The sequence below is a fragment of the Haliaeetus albicilla genome, chromosome 14 (assembly GCF_947461875.1).
Source record: "Haliaeetus albicilla chromosome 14, bHalAlb1.1, whole genome shotgun sequence".
Taxonomy (NCBI): domain Eukaryota; kingdom Metazoa; phylum Chordata; class Aves; order Accipitriformes; family Accipitridae; genus Haliaeetus; species Haliaeetus albicilla.
The window spans coordinates 8470791-8492651 of NC_091496.1; the positions used below are offsets into that span (position 1 = coordinate 8470791).

The window sequence follows — 21861 nt, forward strand, 5'->3', positions numbered from 1 at the left end:
TATAAACGATAAAAGGCTGTGATTTTTCCCCCCCCCTCCTGTTGGGCTAATGTTCCTCCCCATGTCCCAAGCAATGACCATAACGTCCAGGGAGCCGGTGGATACGAGCTGCTCACATCAGCCCCAGCCCCACGGTGCCGGCGCTGGTCACTCCAGCAGTGCCGTGTTCCCCCCCGTGGCATCCGCCCCTTGGGTCCCACTGCCACTGGAGTTCGCTAACACTAAAATAATGTGTGAATCCTTGTTTAAGGGAAAATCTCCAAAAGCTGTAAGGCAGAGACTCAAAAGAAAGTTGCTGTAAGCTGAGAGAAGCAAGCAAGGACCTTTGGCTAGATCACTAGATTACAGCTGGAGTATGCTAGAAATATTTTTGCTCAATTTTGATTTTAATTTTTTTCAGTTTGAATATGTCTGCAACACCACTTCACATCACTTTTTAAAAATCTCTCGGTCCTTACAGGCAGCTAAGTAAAACTGACCGTGGGAACTGCAAAACATAAAGGTTTTGGTTTCTATTCTCTTTTCACACAGATTCTTCAGAAACCCCATGTCCTCACAGCAGAGCATGTGCCCCAGGCACATGCAAAGGCACAAAATGTGCAATCTCAGCACTGCAAGAATAATTGGAAAAAATCGTGCCCCTTGCTCCGGGGTGGAGAAGCGATGCTGGAAGTCCTTGAGATGGTTTTCCCCTTCCTTTGGGTGACCCTTTCCACAGAGGGAGACAAACCCAACTCTTCTGGGACTATAGAGAAGGATCTCAGTGTCCTAAATGTGTTGTCCATTTTTAACTCTTCCAGAGCATTTCCTTGGGTTGGGGGCTGACAGAGACGAGTTTGAAGTCCATTGTAATGAAGCAGGTTTGTTAATCAAGTTCCCTTTAGACTTAAAAACACAGGTGGAAACTGGGTCCTCCAAGAAGTTTGGGTTGTGGAAGCTTTATTAGAAAGCTCCAAAGAAAACTGTATCCTTTCAAAATAAATCATGCCAAATAGAATAGCCAAAGGGCCATCGCACTGGGAGCTGAAGGCTGATTTAACGGTGCAAAAACCAATTACCAGGCTGTAATCACTAAGGGCTGTGTCAGGAAGCTGAAATCGCTACAGGGAAGGAGACAGGAGACCAGTGGCTGCTGTTGCTGGAGCTGCGACTAAGATAAATTGCAGCAGAAAGCCAGTGCTAACAAAGAGTTACGGGATAAATTGATGCATTAGAAAACCCAGCACATTAGATCACTTGAAAGGACACGCAGAGCATCAGAGAGCCGGGTCGGCGAAGAGCTAAAGACAGCATTGCCTGCACAGATGAATTACTGACCTCCACCTTGGGACTCGAACAGCCAGCTGATGAGTTATGGAGGCAGCAGCAGTAATGACAATGATATATAATTAGCCTCGGGATAGATTAAAATTTTCATATATGTGCTGAATTAAATCTTTGCCCAGAGTACAGGAGAAACCACGTGATGGCCTTTAGAATAAATAAAATATTAGACAGGAGAGAGCATATATTTTTTTACGAGTCTACAGTGCTGATGTTCTGAAGAGACTCCAAAGCTCTCTGCAATTTATGGGCCAAATCTATTTCTTGGAAGCAATGCCAGGACTCCTTTTGAGAAAGGAGAGCTAAAGCTCAGCGTGTAAACCTTGGAACTGCTCTAACACTTAGACGCAGCCAGCTGTGACAAATGTAAAGCGCACTAAACAAGAACAAGGGAAGGCATAGTGTGTCCAACCTGAGCAGAACAAACCTTTGCAATGTTAAACCATCTGAGGTTTCCCTTTATAGTATTTCCTCCATTAAAAATCAGGTTGTTTTTTATTTCAGAGCTGAAAAGCATACGCGCTTTTCACTGAAGATTGACATACTTACTTTAAATTGTAGAAAGAAGTGAGTCGGTGTTATGGAGCATCAAAATTGTGGCAGTCATGGATGCACTTGTTTTGAACTTGATATTAGCAGCTTGTCTTTATTCTCAGACAATACAGCTTGATTCAGTTTTTGCAAAAAAGCCAGTCTCTATGAGAAAGAGAACAAATCACCAAGCAAATTGGGCAAATAATTTTATCATTTGTTCAATTCCACCGGGTTGTAACGAGGGAACAGAGGATCCCCTAAGCTTTGAGCTGTGGCAGAAAACCAACAGCTTTGTTGTGTGATCTGTCCCGTGAGTGAGCATCAGCAGATACGGGGAGCGTGGACCCCCTGCACACCCATGTTCCATCACTGCCCAGCCAAGTAAGATACGGAATACCCCTGAAGAAGATTGATAGCATTTTCACTGAGGATGAGACACATATTCCGAGTACTGACATAAATGTTGAGGTAGAGAGGTCTTTAACCACACGTGCCAGGACTAGAGGTATGGTCTCATTTTCCAAGGGAGATTTCAGAAGCGTGACGAGCTCTGAAATATGAGCTCACTGGATCCTGCATCCTGAGCCAGGTGTATCAGCCTCTTGATGGCAGCAGGGTTTGTTCCTGGAGCTCTGGCTGCAGGAGAGGCACCACACCAAATGCATCCTATTCCATGGTTGGAGTAGGATCTGCTGCCAAATTAATTTTTTTCCTCAGTTTGTGCTTGCACAAAGAAGCTTCAGGTTGAAAAGGATGTCTAGTTTCCAATGCCAATCCCCTTTCCCCACTTCATACTATTTTTCACAAGTCAATGAATCTCCATCCTTAAAGCAATGTCATTTTCTGCTCCCCACAACTCAGCCTGAAAGGTTATCCTAGAACTGGTCTCCTTCGATTGACTGAAATCCCCCAGTCTGAACACGCTGTTACGGGTGCATCCTTCATAGCCATTTGCTCTTGTGCCAACATAACCCGTTAGCTTAAACATTTTATCTTGCTCTCTAGCGTATACTCCTCCCCATGCTGTGTATAAAAACTGCAGTACCCCTTCTTGGCCCCCCCGTCGCAGGGCTAACCAAGCCAAGCTTTTCAGTCTCCCCTTGGAAGACGGGCCCTTGTGCTGATCATGCCACCGTTGAGCTCCTCCCAATACCTGTTTCAGAACAAAACAGTCTCTCCTGAGCATGAGTGGCCAAAATGATGAACAGACTCCAGATGGGGTCTCACTGGTACTTGGTACCAGGGCAGAAATTACTCCTTTTCCCTGTAGAAATTCCTCCCCCGGGGTCACATCAGCCTCCGCCGCTGCTATCCCACATTGGTTCATGGATATCATATGACCGACAGCAAAAGCTTTCGCCTCCTTTTTCCATTTCTGACGGAGGAAATCCCAGCTTAGGGCAGAAATTCCTGTTTGTCCCTAAGTGACCCATGAGTCTTGATACCTCCACACCCCTCTCGCTGCTGTTACTCCTGCATAGCCTTCAATAAATGATCTCTCAGAGAAAATTTTCAATCTTATCTTGCTTCTTCCCTTCCGTGAGGACTACTGCTACAAAGAGTTATTCATTCCCAGCCTCTGAAGGAATTCAGCTGCATCGTGCACTGACAGAGAGAACGAAACTCGTGGACGGGCAGCGGTCTCGCTGAGATACTTGCTGCTGGGGAGCATCATCTCTCAGATGAAGCAGAGCGGCTCCCATGGGACATTTCTCACCTAATGATCCAAGCGTGTCTCCTATTGAGAAAGAGGACACAGCTCCACGAGACACACCGTGTACTGAACAAATGTTGTCGTCCACCGGAAAGGATGCAATTTATCAAACCATTTCTATCGTGAAAACCGACGCTTGGCCGAGTCAGCTGCTAAATCCACTACGTTATCTGTTGGGTCTGTTACATCAATGGCTCAATCAGATTCTCACTCATCAAATTAGAGTTGTTGCCTGCTGACCGAACGTGTCGCCCAGAGTGGCATTTTGATGCACAGGCAAGTGGTCCAGGCGGGAGATGCAGATGGGTAAGTGGAGAAGATGTAGCATTTAAAAAATGAGATGCTGCAGCAAAGCATGGGCTGAGTAACTCCCCCGTTCTGATCTCAGCGTGGACACCCGATCACTTTGTCCCCTTCAAGGTGCTTTTGGCTTGTCCCAGGACCACGCGACAGGCCACAGGAGCCACAGCTGTCCCACACCACCACCAAGGCCCAGCTGTGACTTCAGTGCTGCCACGGCACCGGCTCACTGGGGCTGTCACCCGTCTCTGAAGACCACAGGCTGCTGCCTCCTGCTGGAAGTCAAACCGATGGCTATTGCCTAGCGACATTCGATAACAGAAAATATTGTTCTAGATACCTAAGGATGAAGTCTGGTTGTCTTGCTCCTGCCCAGTCTAAGCAATACCTTTCATACCAAAGTCTTAGAGCTTCAAGTGTTGGAGGTGCTGATGATGAGCAAGGAAGGAAGCAACAGAAAGGGAGTTTTTGTCAGTTTATGTCCTAAAGAGGCTGAGACAAGCACAACCTACCCCCCTTGGCTGGAAATGTGAAAGGAATCTTGAAATGAGCTACGCAAGTGAAAGCCCTGGCGAAACAGATAAATGGTTTTATTTGTCTTACGAACCCCAACTAATCTAGACTGTATTTCTGAGTAGCATTGGTTGACATCTTCATCTATTAGCTATTTCTTGGTGCTATTTATATTCAAGTAACAGTTTGTGGTTTTCGTCAAGTTTTGCCTGCGTTTTGCATTTGTTCTTAATTATTGGTAATTAGTCAACAGGTGCTGGAAAAAGGTTATGTCCATTTATCCCATTGAGCCGTAACTCCAAGCATAAGCGCAGCAACGCAGGGGACTCCCACAGTTGCTCCCCTCCAGCAACCCCGTGCTTCCTTGGCCCCAGCCAGACCCTGCGCAACCCTCAGTATTTAATCTGGGCAGAGCCAGAGACTGCTCAGGAATATAAGTCCTGAAAAACGAGCGTCAAACCAACCGTAAGGTTTCAGTACGTCAAGAGCACTTGTGTGTTAGGAAGTCACACCCTTCACCCCCTGGGATTTTTTTTTTCCGAGAGGCTCAAGATGACATGAAGAGTCTCTCCGCTGAGTCCTGGAGACCCTTCTTCACCCAACAGTGAGTGTGGGAACAAACGCCGGAGGCTTACAGGAGGTCTTTGTGACTTTCCACCCAGTACTTCAGCTCAGGACGAAGTCAAGCTCGTCGAAAGCTTGATAATTTTCTGGCCTTGCTTGAACTTAATGCCTTTCATCTTTGAAGTTGCGGTGCTTTGGTCTTCAAGCCTGTTGACCACAGGAGGCTTGAGTGGAGATCAAGTGCACCCAGAGCCCTGCGTACGCAGCTCGGGCCCTGAGGTCAAGCAGCCCCGGCATCACTTTTCACCTAAACCGACGGAAATGTTTTGCAAGAAAAGCAACCGGTTTCACGGGATTCTTGTTCAATGGTTGGGGAGCTCCTACGAGCCATGACCAGTGGCCTAAAGGGGATCTTGGGTGGCTGGGGGTGGTGGGAATTGGACCCCCCAACTGAAGAAGTGGACAGACAAAGAAGGAAATGCCCATGTCATTTCTACCAAATTCCACTCATACTCAGTGGAGTTTGTCTTTCAGGGTAAGAAGCCCTCCCGGGAAGTCCTGGAGAGGTGTGTGGTAGGGGAGAACAGGGTCAAGGGGGAAACAACAGAGCCAGTTGGAACAAAAAATTCAAAATCTGTCCTGGGAGCCATGACATTTGATGCATCTTAACTGGTTTATTTTCCTCCTAAAATGCACTTGGAGGAATGTTGTGGCCGTGACGGTCTGGGGATATCCAAGAGGAAAGATATTTTGTGAGCCCAAGGGATGCAGCTAGAAAAAATAAAATTAATTTTAAAAATGAAGTTAATAATAAAATTTATAAAAAATAAACTAAATATAAATAAATATTAAATAAAATGTTAAATAAATAAAATTTTAAATAAATAAAAATTAAAAAAAAATTAAAATTACTCCCCCCACCCTGGGCTTTCTCGCCTGCAAACCCATCTCCAGCTCTGAAAAAGCGGCAGCAAGCTTTAGGCGAAGCAGAGGCAGTGCACCGGATTTCACTTGGTGAATCTGAGCGCAAACTTCGGCTAACGTACAGAGCAAAAATATTTCACCGCCGCCTATCCCAGCTCCAGGAATAACCACTCCTTTTTATCTCGTTTGTGTAGATAATGTGTCTAGGTGACCGGGAAGAGTGTGTAACTTCATTTTTCAGCTCTGCCGGCGTCGGATGTTTGGGAAAAAAAAAAATAGTTAAATTAAATGAAATTTAAAAAACCCGCTGAATTTCTCCAAACCCACAACGCCATCATCCATAACGACATTTGCTTAAACAACGCAACCGCGCCGAATCACACATCAGTGCAATAAATGACAGACCCCTGCCCTTAACTCCTCCCCACCCCAGGGGCGGGGCCGGCGACTCCGCGCCCGCGCAAAGCCGGCTACAAGGGTGCGCGCCCGCGCCCATAGGAGGTAGAGCCGTACCCGCAGGTGTAACGCCCCGGGGGCGTGGCCGGGGCAGTGGGCGCGGCGGGGGAGTGACGGGGCGTGGCGGTGGGCGTGGCGCGGCGGTGGGCGTGGCGGCGCGGTGCGGTGCGCGGCGGGAGGCGGCTCGGGGGGCGCAGCATGAGGGCGCGCCCCCCGCCGGCCGCCCCAGCGCCCCCGCGCCATGGAGGGCTTCGCCGCCCGCAGCTACGGCACCGGCGGGGCCGACAACCGGCCGCTCTTCGGGGAGACCTCGGCCAGGGTAAGGGGTGTGGGGGGGGGAGTGGGAGGGGGGCTTCGCTTTTGCGGGGGAAGGGAAAAAAACGCCGCCCGCAACGCGAAGGGGGAGCCCCAAAACATCACCCCCCCAAACGACCCCTCCGGCAAAATAAACCCCAGCAAAGGAAATGCAGCAGCGAGATCCCCCCACCCTACCCCAACGTAAATGCCCCCCCAGTAATGAAGAACGTGTCTCCCACCCTCAACGTAAGCGCCCCCCAGTAATGAAGAACGTCCCCAGCTTCCCCCCCCCGGAATAACGGCAGCCCCCCCCCCCGCCTCGCCCCAGGGCTCAGCAAACACAGCGAGCACCGCAGGCAGCCGAACAAGCCAGCCCCCTAACAGCGAGGAACCTGCCAACAAATTTAAAAAAAAAAAAACCAAACCCAAAACATAAAATAAGAAAGAATATCCTCAGCTCCATCATCCCCTCAAACCGGCATCAGAAAATCAGGAAAGCTGCACCCCAGTGGAGGCCCCCAAATTCCAAAAGAAAGGAGCCCTTCAAATTGGCAGAATTGTTAAAAAAAAAAACCAAATAAAACAAAAACAAGCCCCTCCTGATCAGTGCCCCAAAACAAAAATAAGCCATCAAAAACTCCCCAAACAAACAAAAAACCCCCAAATTTAAAAAAACAAAACCCAAACACATCCCCAGAACAAATCCCCAAAGCGAGAACCCCTCCCCAAACAAAAAACTCCCCAAACACCCCTCCCTGCCCCCCCCCCAAAGAAATAAACTTCCAAATAATCCCCCCCAAACCAAGCACACACACTCCCCCGAGCAGGGGGGCAGGGGACCCCCCCAAGCAGGGCTGGGAAGGGGTTTGGGCGCAGGCCAAGGGGGGGTCACCCCAGCCAGGGTGCCCCGTCCAGGCACACGTGGCCCCGCAGCCCCCCCCAAAGCAGAGCCCAGGGCTGCAGCACCCTGAGCTGTAACTCACCCAATTTTTGGGGGTCTTTGCTGGGGATGGAGGGGGGGACACTGCTTTTGGTGGTCTCCTGGTAATTCGGTTTTCTTCCTCGGCCGGGTGCGCGGCGGTGGCTGACGTGCACGGCAGTGACTCTTCAGGTGACAATCCCCCGTAAGCCGCTCAGCCGGGCAGCTTTTCGGCAGGGTTGGGGACTGTTTCGGGGGGCTGCGCTGGGGAGGGGGCTCCCCGATCCCTTGGGAATCACGATAGGATAGCCGGCGGTGCGCACCCCTTTCCAGCGGGGTGACGGCGGTTCGCGGCTTGGGGTTTGTCCCCTGGGAGGAGAGGTTATACCCGTCAGCGTGCGCCTGGGTTTTGGAGGGGTGCAGGCTGAAATTGCGCTAAGTTATTCGCAAAAATATATAAAATGCATAATCCCTCCCCCCCCAAATACTTGGAAATGCTACTAACATGATAATGTTTAATAAAAATATAAATAAAGTGATACCAGCCAAATTTGGGGGGAAAACCAGAATGATGTGGGATAGGAGGAGGACAGGTGGGACCTCGGAGAGGATGAATTGAGGGGGGACGGCTCTCCCCCACCAGTGGGTGCTGGCCCTGATGGGGAGCACTGGAGGGAAAGGGACCTTTGCCCGGTCCTTGGTCAGGTATTTTGGGAAGCTTCCGGGGATGGAGACTCCTGGGGACCAGGATGTGCTGTCGGAGCCAGGCAGCAATCCCGGCAGGCAAACCCCAAACTTTCCAGCCTTCGATCCCTGACCCCCCGTCTCTTTCCAGCTGTAGCTCTGCTCGCAAAGGAGAGCGGTAAATTGTAAACATGGGATGCTAATTCCAGTTCCTGTGATCTGGTGAATCCCAGATCCCGGGGATCCGGTGTCTTGCACATCACCCCCTGCCTATCTCCTCTGGCTGGTTTTGGAACCCGTCGTATGGGACCAGCGGCGGCCGATGATCTCCCCCTGCCGTACCCGTGTCCGAGGGACAAGGGATCAGGGACAAGGGATGGCTGTGCTGGCCCGGGGTGGTTTCCTCCGGGATTCACTGGGGTTGCTTAGAGACGGACGCTGGTGAGGTCCGGAGCTGGAAACGTTCCGTCTCAGAAATGACGAAGCTAAACTTTGCCTTAAAATGGGAACAGGTCTGCCAGGAGAAGCACGTCTGCCCGTGCCCCGGCTCCGCTTTTGGGTCTCTTGCAAGCGATGGCCGGTGCCAGCAAACCGGGACCCTCCGCTTGGGCTGGGCACGAGGCCAGGGGCAGGGGCAGTGCTCGTACCCCAGGAAGCCCTGCACCCAAATTCGGGGGTCTCGCACCCTTGCCGGCGGTTGGAGATGGATGTAGAGGTGGGGATGCCCTCTTCTTGCCTTCTTACGCTCTCCTGCTCTCCACGCCGGTGGCTTTGGGGCTAAAGCTGCCCTGTGGGGATAAGAGAGGTGGGCAGCAGCATCGCCCTCCCTCCCCTGCCATGGTCCGGCCGCTCCTGCCAAGCTCGCCCTCCCGTGCCGGCTCCCGAGCGGAGATCAGGGGCAAGCTGGTACCCAAGAAGTCCCTGGTGGGAAGGGGGAGTGACAACACGATGCTGCTGGATGCCAAGCGCTGTGGATTCGGCTGTGGTTACTGGGGATGCGGCACTGGCAGCGAGCGGGTATGAGATGGCACAAAGCAAAGGCACGAGCGGTAAGGTGGCAGAGAGGAGACAGAGCGTCACAGATGCAGGACTTCTTAGGAAAGAGGTGGAAAGTAGAAGCTGCTTGGGTTCCTCCGTGACGGGAGCATTTAAATATAAGCGGGTTGGGTGTTAATTGCTGTGGGTTGGAAGCGGAAGGCAATAGGAAGAGGCTGAGCGGCTCCAGATGGGAATGAGGAGCCTTCGAGGGCACAACAGCACGTCCCCGTGTCTTGCAGCGGGAGGGTGGCCAGCGTGGTCCTGAGCACAGCTCTTCTCGTGTATAGCATATACTGTCTGCTATTCCACGTAGTTTAATCTGGCACTAGATTAAGGTATCCCCTATGGCTGCAATGGGCTGCAATTGCTGCTGACCATCTGGACTTGCTGATGTAAGGCGTAAAAATGGCTTTTCGGTCATGCCTGCAGAGATGCCACCAGGTACCCATCTTCCAGGGGACCAGCCCATTCCCCTGTCCTGGCCGAGCCTCGGCCAGGAGCTTGTTCCCCATGGGCTCAGCCTGCAAGCCGCTAACTTGAGGATGCAAGGTGCTGAGCTGGAAGGGGGTAAAGAGCAAAGCTCTTGCACTCTCAAAGCCCATGGTGCGGGCGCAGTCGTGCAGATACACCCTCGGTCCTGCCTCAGTTTCCCTGTTGCTCAAAGTAACCCTGACCCAGGTCCCGAAGGATCCTGGATTGTGCCCTCCCGCTTCGCGAGGGCTTGATGCTTCCTGACCTCGTCTCCCTTTCCCACAGGCAGCTGGAGGGAGACCTCTGCACCGCAGCAGCTCACTGGGAACAGCCCAGTGCCTCCAGCCCCTGCAACGCTCTCCCTGGAGTAGGAGGAGAGGGCAGAAACCCTCCTGTTTCGAAATGCAGCTTGTGCAACGCTGAAACATGGAATTCATTGCCTGGCGAACAGCTCGCTACCTCTCGGCTGCTGGCTAGCTGAACGGGGATCCCCATCAGCGCATCGCGCGCTGCCGGGCTGTATCATGAGTTGGTGTCCGTGTGTGAACATCCTGAGCGGGTGTAGGTGATGTCCAGCAGCCTGCATGCTCACTGTTTTGGTGAGGTTTTTTGCTGCTCCTCCTTTTTTTTTTTGTCTTTTTACTCTAGCAGCTATCACAATACATAGTGATCCTGGAGAAAAGTCCTCCCTGGATCAGCTGTGCTGGGTGCAAGAGCCGGCTGTGCCAGCTGGGTGACATGACTTGTAGGACACGTGGCTCATCACAGCCCGTTTCTGTGTGCCCGGTATCCACAAGCGTCTGCCTGGGCTGGGCCGCATGCTCGGACACGGCGCAGAGGTGAAAGGCTCCGTCATCCCCAATCCCTTTAGCCGTCTTGGCCTCTGCTTGTGTATTTTTAACCTTTTTGCTGTGCTAAGCTGCCTGGGGCTGAAGTGTCAGCGGGCACCGGGGAATACAGCCTCTTGCCACTTTGCCAAGCCTGGGATTTCAGGATCAGTGGCTCTAATCCCCAGATCCTGAAATACCTTCTTCTGCCGGCGGCGCATTTGGAAAATTTTAGTGACCGTGGGTTTAACCGCGGGGAAGGGGATGCCCTGACCCCCAGGGACCGGCTGCCACGTGGCAAAGCCAGGCTGCTGCCGGCATCCGTACCCGATCCGGCTGTCGCCGTGATGCCCATCACTCGGCAGCATGAGATGAGAGGTCCCCGTGCCGGGGGGATGCTCTCTCCCGCACCCCATAAAACAGGCAGAGAGAAATGCTCCGCAGTCACTGCCGAGTCCGACCCCCTCGTTTTCTCCTGGCAGACCAGTCTCTGTCTTGGCAAAACGGGTAGATTCTCCCCATCTCAAAATAGCCACCCTCCAGGTCTCTAGTTAATTAGGAGAAACCTAATCATGGCTGAGTTTCTGGATGGTGTATCCTGTCCGCAGGTATGCGGCCGTGTGTCTGTCCCTCCGAGCCTCTCTGCAGAGAGCCAGCCGTGGCTGTGTGCTGTACAGGATGGTGACCCGCCGCTGCTCTGCAGCCGGCTCCTTGGCTTTCCCTCCCCTTCCTCCGCTCTTCAAAACCCATCTCCCCATGGCACAAAGGGAGAAAGGATCCAGCTGCTCACCTCCTGCCACTCCTTTTGTCCCTGGGGAGCCGAGGCAGAATGCAAACTCTGGTCCCCCCCGCCCCATAAAATTGCCTTGGTGGGCTCAGCCAGGTGTGCAGGGCACGGGCAGAGCAAAACTGCTGTCCTCTCCCGGTATCGGAGTTGCTTTAGAGGCTAAGGACCCCTCTGCGTACTGTCTAGATTCAAGTTAGCTTTGAGTTCTTTAATTAATTTACTTTAGCTCAGGCAGAGGAGTCCAGCCGAGCTGTCGCGATATGCTCTCGTGGAGGTAGCGTGCTTGCATTTCGCCCCGTTGCCTCTCTTATTTGCCCAGAGTTACTTCTCTTAGCTCATTTTTTGGGGTTGGTGGGGGGCGCCTCGTAAATGGCTCCCAGAGGCTGCTCTTGAATCGCTGACACTGCGTGCAGAAACACCGGTGAGGAGAAGGGGTTTGTGCCTGGCTGGCGAGGACCCCGCGCAGCGGCTGTTGGTGACGATTTCCTATGGAGGTGGGTCACTTCCCACTGCTGCAGCCACCGCTCTTTTATGTAGAGGAGCTGGAGACTAATAGAAGAGGTTTTGAAGAGTCTGCTTGCTGTGGTCCTTTCCCTTGGGGATAAACACGGCCGGAGCACAGCACCCGCCTCTTACTGAACCGCAAGCTCGGGCACCTCTCCTGCCAGAGCATGCTTTGCTCTCTGCCTCCTCTTTGCTCTCTGTTTTCTCCTCCTGCCCTGCCGCTGCCATGCGTTACTTCTTCATGACCTGGGGCTTCTCCTTCTACAAGTCGTCTTCCAAAATGTAATGCTAGGAGGGAAGCAGGGTGCAAGACCAGGTGGAGGGAAACTTGGGTTGCCCTGCCTGCTGGCTGGGATGTCTTGGGCAAGCTGCTTTCACTGCTCAAGCTCTTTTCTCACCTTCCTTTAACCGTAACTCTTCAATGACTCTTAGTATAATTAATTGAAGTTCTGGGTTTTTTCTCTCTGCACATCTTTTCTGCTGTAGCTGTTCTAGCATTTTATTTGGGGAGCCATCCGTCTGAGGTGTTATACCTGACTACGTACAACCCAGTCTGACCCTGGTGATAGATGTTTATACTCAGAGCAGCACCACGAAGAAAGGGAGGAGGCAGGTATTCCAGCAGGGAGGGGAATGTTCTCCTTTTGCATCAAGTTGTTTCTTACTCCAGCGAGTGCATCAGTATGGGGTCCTGCCCTGGGTGCTCCTCTGAGCCCCCGGTCACGCAGCCCAGTGTCACTGCTGGTCCCTGCCCCTGTGCCATCTGGGGTGGGACTGCGATGCTGACACTGAGGGATACCTCTTCCCAGGTGCAAAAAGGTTGTCTCCTGCCAGCCAAGTATTTTATACTGACGGGGAGCAGCAGAAAGAAGCGGAGGGGGAATACCTGTCCATCCAAGCAGGGCCATCCTGAGGCGTGTTCAGGTCTGCTGGTGTTAGGGGTAAACATCTGGGGTGCAGGGACCACTTCACCTCCTTGCCAGCAGCCCAAAATTCCCAAAGACACTATCAAGCTATTCATTCTCAGGCACTGAGGCTAAAATAAACTTTTCCTGACAAGCTCTGTCTGTGCACTCCCACTTTTAAAATTTTTTTAAAAAGGATTTACACCACTGTAATCGACTAGGACATAGTGAAGAAGCCGACTGCAAATGAGCAAACCTGCTGCACAAGGACTTGGTCAGTACAACCTCCCTGAGGTCCATGGAGTCAGAAGAAGGGAAACCTTCCTGCATGGCAGAGCTGACCAGGGAGCCTTGAGGGTGCTGCTGGGTGTGCTGGGGATAACGTGGGTCCTGGCTGATGCGGTGCTCTGGGTGTTGTTGGTTACCTGTCTGTTTTATGTGGTTTTTGGGTTTTTTTGGGGGGGCAAGGTTTGTGTGTAACTGTCCTCTCTTTTCTTCAGGACAGAGTCATCAATCTAGTTGTTGGCGGCTTAACATCCTTGCTGCTTGTAGTAAGTATCTCCCATCCCGTCCTGCGTTTTGTGCCTCCCTTAGGTGACAGGGTGAAAATCAGAGTTGCTCCCCAAAATGGGTGGCAAAACTTCTCTGACCGAAGAGGCTGTAGTTTAGGGCCCGGGTAGTCACTTTGGGGCGCATCTGTCTTTTGAAACTCTTTGACAACAGGAGAAGGAGAATACCTTTCTTCAAACCGCGTTTTAAGATCTAGTTGTGCAACAAAAAGCCCCAAGTCCATGGGCAGATTGTCCGTCCTGGCTGAACGTAAGGCTGGGTGAGATGACAAAGTTCTTATGACCCAGGAGAATGTCTTTGGTTCTCTTTACTTCCTTCTATTTATGATTTAATTCCCTCTATTTATGGCTTATAGAAGTTTTTCCAAAGTTTGTCACTTTGTCTCGAGTTATGCTTTCCCCAAGCTTTAAAAGACAAACGCAACGCCATCGTGAACTGGAGAGCAGCAGTTCTGCGGTCCATGGCGGCAGCATCGTTTGCGAGCCGAGGTGCAGGGAAGCAATAGGGAAAGCCAAGGTGCCAGCTGATGGAAAGCTTGGCTGAAGGGATGCTCCTACACGGGCAGCGTGCACCCCCGTGCCTGCTGGCTTTATGGGTACTTGCAGGATGGTTTCCAGCAACAAGCCAGAGTAGCAAAGCTTTTATTGTTTGGGGGTTTTTTTTTTCAGCCCTCTAAGTCTGCAGTTGCATCAAAACGATTCTCCTCCAGAATTTTCCATTTCCCTCCAGCTCTTCACAGGGTGGGAGTTAAAGAGCAGGGAGGGGGGTGCAGAACTGGCTGCGAGTGCTGCGGTACGCCAGGCGTCGGGGCGATTCTCTTCTCATTGCAGCTGTGACGGCAGGCGAGAGCAGTCTTCATCTTTGTTTTCCTCCATACAGGTCACTCTAATCAGTGCTTTTGTCTTCCCGCAACTACCTCCAAAACCTGTGAATATATTTTTTGCTTTCTGCATCTCCTTGTGTTGCATTTCTGCTGGCATACTTGTAAGTACCGCCACATTTGCCGTGCAAGCTTTTGAGTCTATGACCAAGGATGAAGTCTGAATAAAATCTACTTTACGTAGTGCCGCCTTCTTTTTTACACTTTCCTAGAAAAGCTTTCCTCCCTCCGTAAAACAAGTTGACAATGAAAGTCTAGTGACCAGTTTTGTATTTGCTGCAGAGTAAGCGTGTGAACTAAGCCAACTTCTGCAGACCAGCTGTGATGCAAGACTTGTCACCTCTGTGACAATGCCACCCGTAGCTGCCAGTGGAGATGTGAAATAGGAGACTGGGGACCAGAGATGGATTGTGCTGCAGAAGACCAGGCTGGAGCAAAACACTTGAAGTGGGGGGGCCAGCCAGGCACTTGCAGAAGTCAGTGACCTCTCAGGCCCAGGGGATGAGTTACAGTGGTGGGAATCTACAGCAGGTGGCATTTCATTGGGGTAGTAGCAGAGGTTCCTCTACTCAACAGTTGCGGCACCCCAAGAGAGTTGGTCCCAACTGTTGGCAAAGGGAACTGGCAGGTCAGAGTTCATAGAATCACAGCATAGTTTGGGTTGGAAGGGACCTTCAAAGACCGTCTAGTCCAACATCCCTGCCATGGGCAGGGATATCAGCAGCTCCTTCCTCTGCTGTACGTTTGCATACTTGGAGCATTCTCCTCCCAGCTGTGACCTGGAATGGTCGCAGCCCTGAGCCCCTGACCCTCACTGCTGGGAAGGTGCTCTGTGCTGCCTGGTCAGTACCAGTTTCTGGTTCTATGGCTGCTAGCCATGACTCTGCCCAAGATCAATTATGTAGTGCAAAACCTGACATTTGTCCTCATCAACCAGGGTGTAGCCAGTTTTGAGTGTTAAAAAAAACCCCACCCAACCCCCCCACCCTCTTCAACAAAGCTGACAAGACAACCCATGTCTTCACAGATAACCTGGCACCCTAGTTTCACAAACAGCCTTGTTTGGGGGAGAAACACCCTGCCAAATTCTTGTTTGTGTATTCCACAAGTATGCTAAGAAAGCAGGTGGTATTTCTTAATTGTTAAGAATTGTTAAGAAAATTAGCACCTAGTCTCCTCCAGTCAGATGAAACTGGGTTGTTTTCCAGAAAAAAAAAAAAAAAAAGGTCTAGAAGGTGCCAGTTCAGTTACCATAGAGAGTCTCCTCAGAAGTACCTGGCATTGTAAAGTAATACAAACTCCTTCTCTCTTCTAGATCTACTGGTATCGACAAGGAGACCTGGAACCTAAATTTAGGAACCTAATTTACTATATATTATTTTCAATCGTCATGTTATGTATATGTGCCAACCTGTACTTCCATGAAGTGGGTAAATGATGGACATTGGGAACACCCAGCGATACTGCTGCTGTGTCAGACAGACTGCTTTCAGCTCAGCTCTCAGCTCTACCCGAGACATTTAAGTGAGGACAGTCAGCATGAGAGGAAAGAAGTGGGTTGTGCAAGGATAAAACAGTACATGATTTTCATGTAAATGTATATGTAATGTCCCTCTTGTTGGGGAGAATTATTGCCATAAGACGTGACATTCTGCTTTTTTTTGAAGAGCTACTGTTGCACTTAATGAACATTCCAGTTGTACTGATGTTTCAGAATGGCACAAGCTTTTTCATTTTGGAAAAAACTGCATTTTTTATTACTGTACAAATAAACTGCAGCATTGCAAGGATCTGTAGCAGTATAAATAAATGGCATCTTACAGTTACGTAAGACAAATACTCTTTATTTTGTTTAAACTGAATATACAATTATTTCTGTTCCCTAGGCAACCATTTAAAACTACAACTTATTTTTCACATTAACAAAACCACAGACTGAAAAAGACCAACTCTTGATTATGAAGAGCTAATTACCGAAATAAATAAAATAATTTATACATGAGTCTTTAGTTTCTATAGCTTTTTCTCTCAATTCCTAACTAACAGGCTGCTGCTCAGCCTAGTGTCTGTTTCAAACCCTTGAATGTAGGAATTAATTGGCTTCCTTTGCCTTGGGGCCCTATGCCCAAATTCTCACAGAGCTATTTCTCCAAGACTTTGCCACCTCCACACCACCCCCCATCTACTAACTTGCTGCATAAATCACCTCTGGAGAGGTGGCTGATAGTGTCATGTAAACAATGAGAGAGACAAATGTTCCAGCCTATTCACAGCAATCTTCAAAGAAGTTACAAGCTTGTGGGGGGAGGCTGGTGGGTCCCAGTAGCTTCCCTTTCTCATAGCCCTTCCCTTTTTATTCAGCTTGCTGTAGTGATGAAGGAAAAGAAAAAAAAAATTTCCACAAGTGATCTCTCTGAACTCTGTCCGTTGCCAGCAACGGACTCCAGGAACAAGCAGACCAGGCAAGTCCCATAAGCATCTGTGTCTTCTTCCTATGCTGTAGACATACTGATAAGCCAGATGAGATGGGAATACAGACCATTTCTTCATGATGCTGCCCATGCTCCCTGAAGTCTTTGATGGAATACATTTCTTCCTGAAATGCAACAGTCTCTCTTACTCCATGTATTACAAGAGTCAGTAAGTGCAGAAATCCTCACCCATTCTTCATGAAACATGTGCAAACTAATTCTTGCTGTGGCACTAAGAGGCTACAGTCCACAATCCTTGACTTCTGTCCAGTTTTCCAGCTGTGCGGTTCACCACACCAGTAACAAGTCAGATCAGAACTGACCATGTGGATCCTAGCAGTGAGCACTGCAACAGAGGTTCTTTAAAACACTGAAACACCCCAGCTGAGACGGAGTACATCAGGCTTCGGTTGGCTGCTCTGTAACCCTTTACAAATGAGGTAAATAGCCTGAGCAGAGAAAGTGCACTGTAGTCATTTCAAACTGGAAGTTTCTGTTTAAAGATACGGACTGACTGCTTTCTTTGGAACTGTGGCACAGGGTTGTAACTAATTCCATAATGCAAACATGGTCAATAGAAAATGGACATGATTACTGCTTCTCAGTGACAGCTCACTAAATCTTCAACATCCTTTGAATCTTCCGAGTCAGGACTGCCCAACGATGAGCCAATAATGTGTGACCCATCTCCGTGATGCTGTAGGATAGGATCTGTCAAGAGACATAGTACAGTAGAACTGTCATTTGCTGTGTCATTGTAACAAGATATAAAATACACATTTAGGAGACAGAAAATGCCGTCTGGAATTTTAATCAATTTTAAGCAACGTGGGTCAAAGTAGGCAGTTCTCAGTTTCTAGTTTCAAGGTAAGCTATGACTTATATGGATGCAGCTGGTGTGACTCACATTTGGATTCATCAGGTATTACTGTATCAGGCCTAGTGCTGACCACCTGATGGCTCTGCAAGGAGATCCTTCCTCTGGAAAGGCATATTTGTTAGGTGCAGAGTATATCAGTGTTGCTTGCAAGTTTGAGATGACTCTTGGCATTGGGGAGCGTGGCACAAGCTAACAAGCCCTTCCAGGTGAGTGCTGTGCAAACACACCCCCAAATAGCCTGCCCCTCACCATGAGAGGCATCAAGTGCATTTCTGATGCCTGTGGTCTTCTCTCAAGTAAGAATTTTCATTGAAGCACCAGGCATGAAGAAATGCACACTGAACAAAGAGTTACTTATTAGCCTATGTGTACTAATTCAAGGCTCAAGGGTGATGGAAACGGCTCAGCAAGTGATGAAGCGGCTGCTATTATAATGCTTTTCCCACAAGGTTAAGTGGGACTTTCTTCCACTTCTACTGATAGCAGTTGGGTAACTAACTTGCTTGAAGTTTCATAGCAATGACATGGAAAATTATTTAAGAGAAAGCAAGGATCTAAAGAGTGTTCTTTACGGGAACTCAAAAGTGCCATACTGCTTTAATGAATCCTAGCTCCAACATCAACCATGCACAGGGACTGTTGTACCTGTTAAAGTTGTCAGGGGCAAGACTGATTCGCTGTCTATATCATCTGTTGTCTGGATAAAACCATGGGAAGAAGGAACAATAAGCACAGTCTCATCATCTATTGTAGGCTGATCAACTTGTTCTTCTATCGTTGGAGAACCCAGGTCCTGAACAACACAGAACAGGACATGAGAGTGTACTCTTGGTAGCATAAACAGAAAAATCTCCTTTGCTCAGCCATATTCCACAGGAAGCAATACACTGCCTGGATGAATTTTATCTCATTAAATTGAAATGTCAGCATCTGAGCTAGTTTACTTCAGCATTTATAGGGCATGTTTCATCCCAGTGCAGGCATATAAAAAACAAGATGAAAAGAATTCTACCCTGTGAGCAGTATAAGGGCAGGGGGAGAGGAAAGGAGGGACTGCAAGGGGGTGATAAAATGTTCTCTTGTTAAGTCAAATGTTTTGTCTATAAAGAGGAATAATTAAACTTTTCCACTACTTGCCATCTAGATGTTCTCAGATACTGAAGCAATACCGTTATAGTACTACCAGCTCCTCAAATGAGGTAGCTTTACCTGAACTTCTGTGTCAAGTTTTAACTACTGAACACAGAGCTCAAAAGACCCATTTTAATTGCTGTGCCTTGCTTGCCCTGTCACTTGCTGACTGTAGGTTGGCTCCAAACTTTTTTAGCTGGACCTCATTATATCAAAAAATAGGCAACACACTGATTCCTTCCAGGTACAAGTGCTCAATACCCCTGCTCTCTTCCAGTCCTGTAATAGCTGCTGCTGCCTCTTCCCTAGCTCTTGTAGTACTGGAATGGCAGTCATACATCTGGCTTACTCAGTGTCACAACACACTCCGGCAGACTCCTGGTTCTGCAAATGCAGTGAAAAGACATCCTAGATAGTACTGCCAGAATAAGCAGAGATATTTGGATTCCAGTTTTTGTGTGTAACATGCATAAAGTTTGTTCAAGCTTCAGGAATCACTGATGCAGAATGCTAGCAAATGTTGCTGGCAGAATGGAAGGTACCTGGATATATCACTGTTTTCAGAGGGAACAGGAACTGTTTGGGAGAGGTTACAGCCCTCTCTGTTCAAGAAAATCCTGAAGTTCCTCCACCTAGTTATGGCAAAACTTAATTTTCCTACACAGTTTCACAATGTTTTTGTAAAGGCAGCTGCCTGAAAACCCTTTCCCTGGTGCTCCTGAAGGAGTTGACTCTCTTTGCTGCAGCTCAGTGATTTAAACTTGGTCCAAACGTGTACCCATTCATGCAAGTCACAGTATGCCCAACCTGCAAAAGCAGCTTCCTGCAGAGAGCACAGCTGAACCTGCTCGTGATAAGCAGTATGTGGAAAGACTTGAAACTGGGAAGAGGAGGCGTGAAAAACTAAAGAAGCCATTGTGGCAAATGGGCACCTTTCCCAGCCAGAAATAATAACACTCTGCAGCATGACTGCCTGCTTCCCACTACCCACACCCACAGTGACAATACAATACTGGCAAGTGCATAAAACCAAGACTGACTTAAAGAAAGCAAAATTTAGGCATGTTTTTCTAGAGTAACTTTTCACTTGGAATCGTTCACAGACAGTTCACTATTTCCTAGAATTTAAATACACATATCAAACTTGAATCTGGCTAGAAGTGTAAGGCAAATTAGAATTACAAACTCAGTTTGTCTTTCTGTATAGAAAGTTCAGTACCTCTTTATATCCTGCTAGCCAAAAGCGATTTCTACAAAGCTTAATTAGGAACTAGGTTTATAGCAGTAAAAGTTTACTAACTCTACCTCGAAAAGCCAAAATTTTAAACTGAGAGTAGAAAGCTGATGAGCTGCCTCAGCTGTTGAGAATCTTATCACAACTATGTCAACCATGAGACAAGAAAAAGGAAAATGGAAAAATAATCCCCAGTTTTGGATGCATTCAGTATTCAAATGCTTCTGTAGCAGCAGATGGCTGAGATGTACAAAGATACTCCTCTTTGTAAGAGCACAATGGATATGCAGTGCCTATTAGAAACTTCTTCACAAAGCCTAACAAAGTCAAAGCATATCAACAATGGATTTTCAAGACTGATAAAGCAGAATTACAGCAACTGTAGAGCACAGTGTTTTAGAGAACAGGATGGGGTATTTGAATCTAACTCATCTCTTCCCACAGTCTAAACTAATCAAGCTTCTAAGGAAAGAGGTATTTTCTACCCACTAAAGAGAGTTACCTTCTTTTTAGCATCTCTATTTCCTTGACTTACTCATTATCATAGTTCCAGCAACTGAAAGATGGAGGAATTTAGTATGAACAATCCCAACGGCTGAAATAATTTGGATAAGCTCATTTCTGCATCTCAGGTGTTGCAGCTGAATAAAACTGAGGCCAGAGAAATAGCTTAAATGCTTCAAATTCCAATTTAACAGATACTTACTGGAGTAGTATGTTTAATAGAAGTCCTCAAAAATGGAAACTGTGGTGCACCTTGAAATATGTTATTAGATTCACAGAACAAAAACTAAATACTCTACCTCACCTCCCTTGCTCAGCAGTCTATCTACTTGTAAAGTATGTGTGTTGGACAATTAATAGCCTAGTTTAAAGCAACAGCATCAAACAGTAATTGGATGAAGGCAACTGTTCGGTGCCGCTAATATTCCCACTTTCCATTGTCATCATGCAAAAGTACCCTGAGCAGTGAAGCAACTCCATGGCTAGTGCAGTATTCAATCCTCCAGACTAAGTAAAATATAAGCCTTAGTACCAAATTAAGTGCTATCACTTTCACACCTGTAACATATTAATGAAGCTCAAGGATAGAGGATCTGAACAAAATACTTGTAGAACTACGATATACATGAAATCACTGACGTATTTCATATAAATAGCCTTATATAAAGGTCAAAGATGCAGAAATGGGGAAAGTATCATGCACTCCCGTACCTCAGTAACATAAGTGCTGGGTAAATCAGAGTGAGAATCCTCTTCCTGTTTCAGGCTGGTATCTGAAATCTCTTCCTCAGTTCTTACCATAACTCCATCCATCAGTTCACTGCTGTTCCTGCTGCTGAATTTGGAGGCATCATCCTCATTGTAGGCTGCCTGTTCTTCATCACCCAGCTTGGACTGATGGATATCATCTGGGAAAGTATTTGTTTCCAGGGTATCAGGAGGATCTGTCAGGTCAGCTGACTGAATATCTGAATCAACAGTAAGTTCTGCCTGAGTGACAGAGGAGGAGATATCTTCAGCAGCAACGGTGCGGATTATGACACTTGGCGTGTGGCACTGCACTGTGACATTGTCACTTGTATTTAACAAATGCTCTGGCTGTAAGCAGTATTTGCAAAAAGACACACAAACAAAAACCAAATAATGTCAGAGACTTTCCTCCAAGTTATCTTCAAATCTTTCAGCAAATAAAAGCAAAAGGATTCAAAGAACTCATTACTAATTGTAATTTAGAGTTTTACACATATAGTATGCTAGCCCAGATCATCTGTTGACCTTTCCTGGCCTTAAATGATGAATTCATAGACTGAATTTGGTGTAAACTGTTCTTTAAGTCACAAATAATCTAAACATGTAATATGAAAGAGGCAACTGTTCAGGTGAGGATCACTGTAGATTCAAAAGATCAGAGGTTTTTCCCAATTTTGCATC

The 21861-nt window shown here is 48.3% G+C and overlaps 2 protein-coding genes across 3 annotated transcripts in view; one reads left to right on the forward strand and one right to left on the reverse strand.

Moving 5' to 3' along the window:
• Positions 1 to 6462: 6462 nt before the first annotated feature.
• On the forward strand, positions 6463 to 16036 carry TMEM243 (transmembrane protein 243). The gene is made up of 4 exons (XM_069801674.1): positions 6463 to 6647; positions 13261 to 13311; positions 14210 to 14314; positions 15526 to 16036. The coding sequence occupies exons 1-4, from the start codon at positions 6570 to 6572 to the stop codon at positions 15646 to 15648; spliced, it is 357 nt and encodes a 118-aa protein (XP_069657775.1). The 5' UTR covers positions 6463 to 6569; the 3' UTR covers positions 15649 to 16036.
• DMTF1 (cyclin D binding myb like transcription factor 1) overlaps positions 16034 to 21861 on the reverse strand; it is a 31938-nt gene continuing 26110 nt past the window's right edge. For both annotated transcript variants that reach the window (XM_069801672.1, XM_069801671.1), the window contains exons 15-17: positions 21142 to 21528; positions 18207 to 18354; positions 16034 to 17392 (exon numbers count right to left, since the gene is read on the reverse strand). In XM_069801672.1, the coding sequence (XP_069657773.1) occupies positions 17283 to 17392; positions 18207 to 18354; positions 21142 to 21528 (645 nt within the window). In that variant the 3' untranslated portion in view covers positions 16034 to 17282. The remainder of the gene's footprint in view (positions 17393 to 18206; positions 18355 to 21141; positions 21529 to 21861) is intronic.

What these genes read in the sequence shown, in the direction of transcription:
- TMEM243 (XM_069801674.1), top strand. Translation starts at nt 6,570, where the DNA reads ATGGAGGGCTTCGCCGCCCGCAGCTACGGCACCGGCGGGGCCGACAAC. An exon ending in TCGGGGAGACCTCGGCCAGG is followed by an intron (nt 6,648 to 13,260) that starts GTAAGGGGTGTG and finishes TCTTTTCTTCAG; the next exon opens with GACAGAGTCATCAATCTAGT. An exon ending in GCATTTCTGCTGGCATACTT is followed by an intron (nt 14,315 to 15,525) that starts GTAAGTACCGCC and finishes TCTCTCTTCTAG; the next exon opens with ATCTACTGGTATCGACAAGG.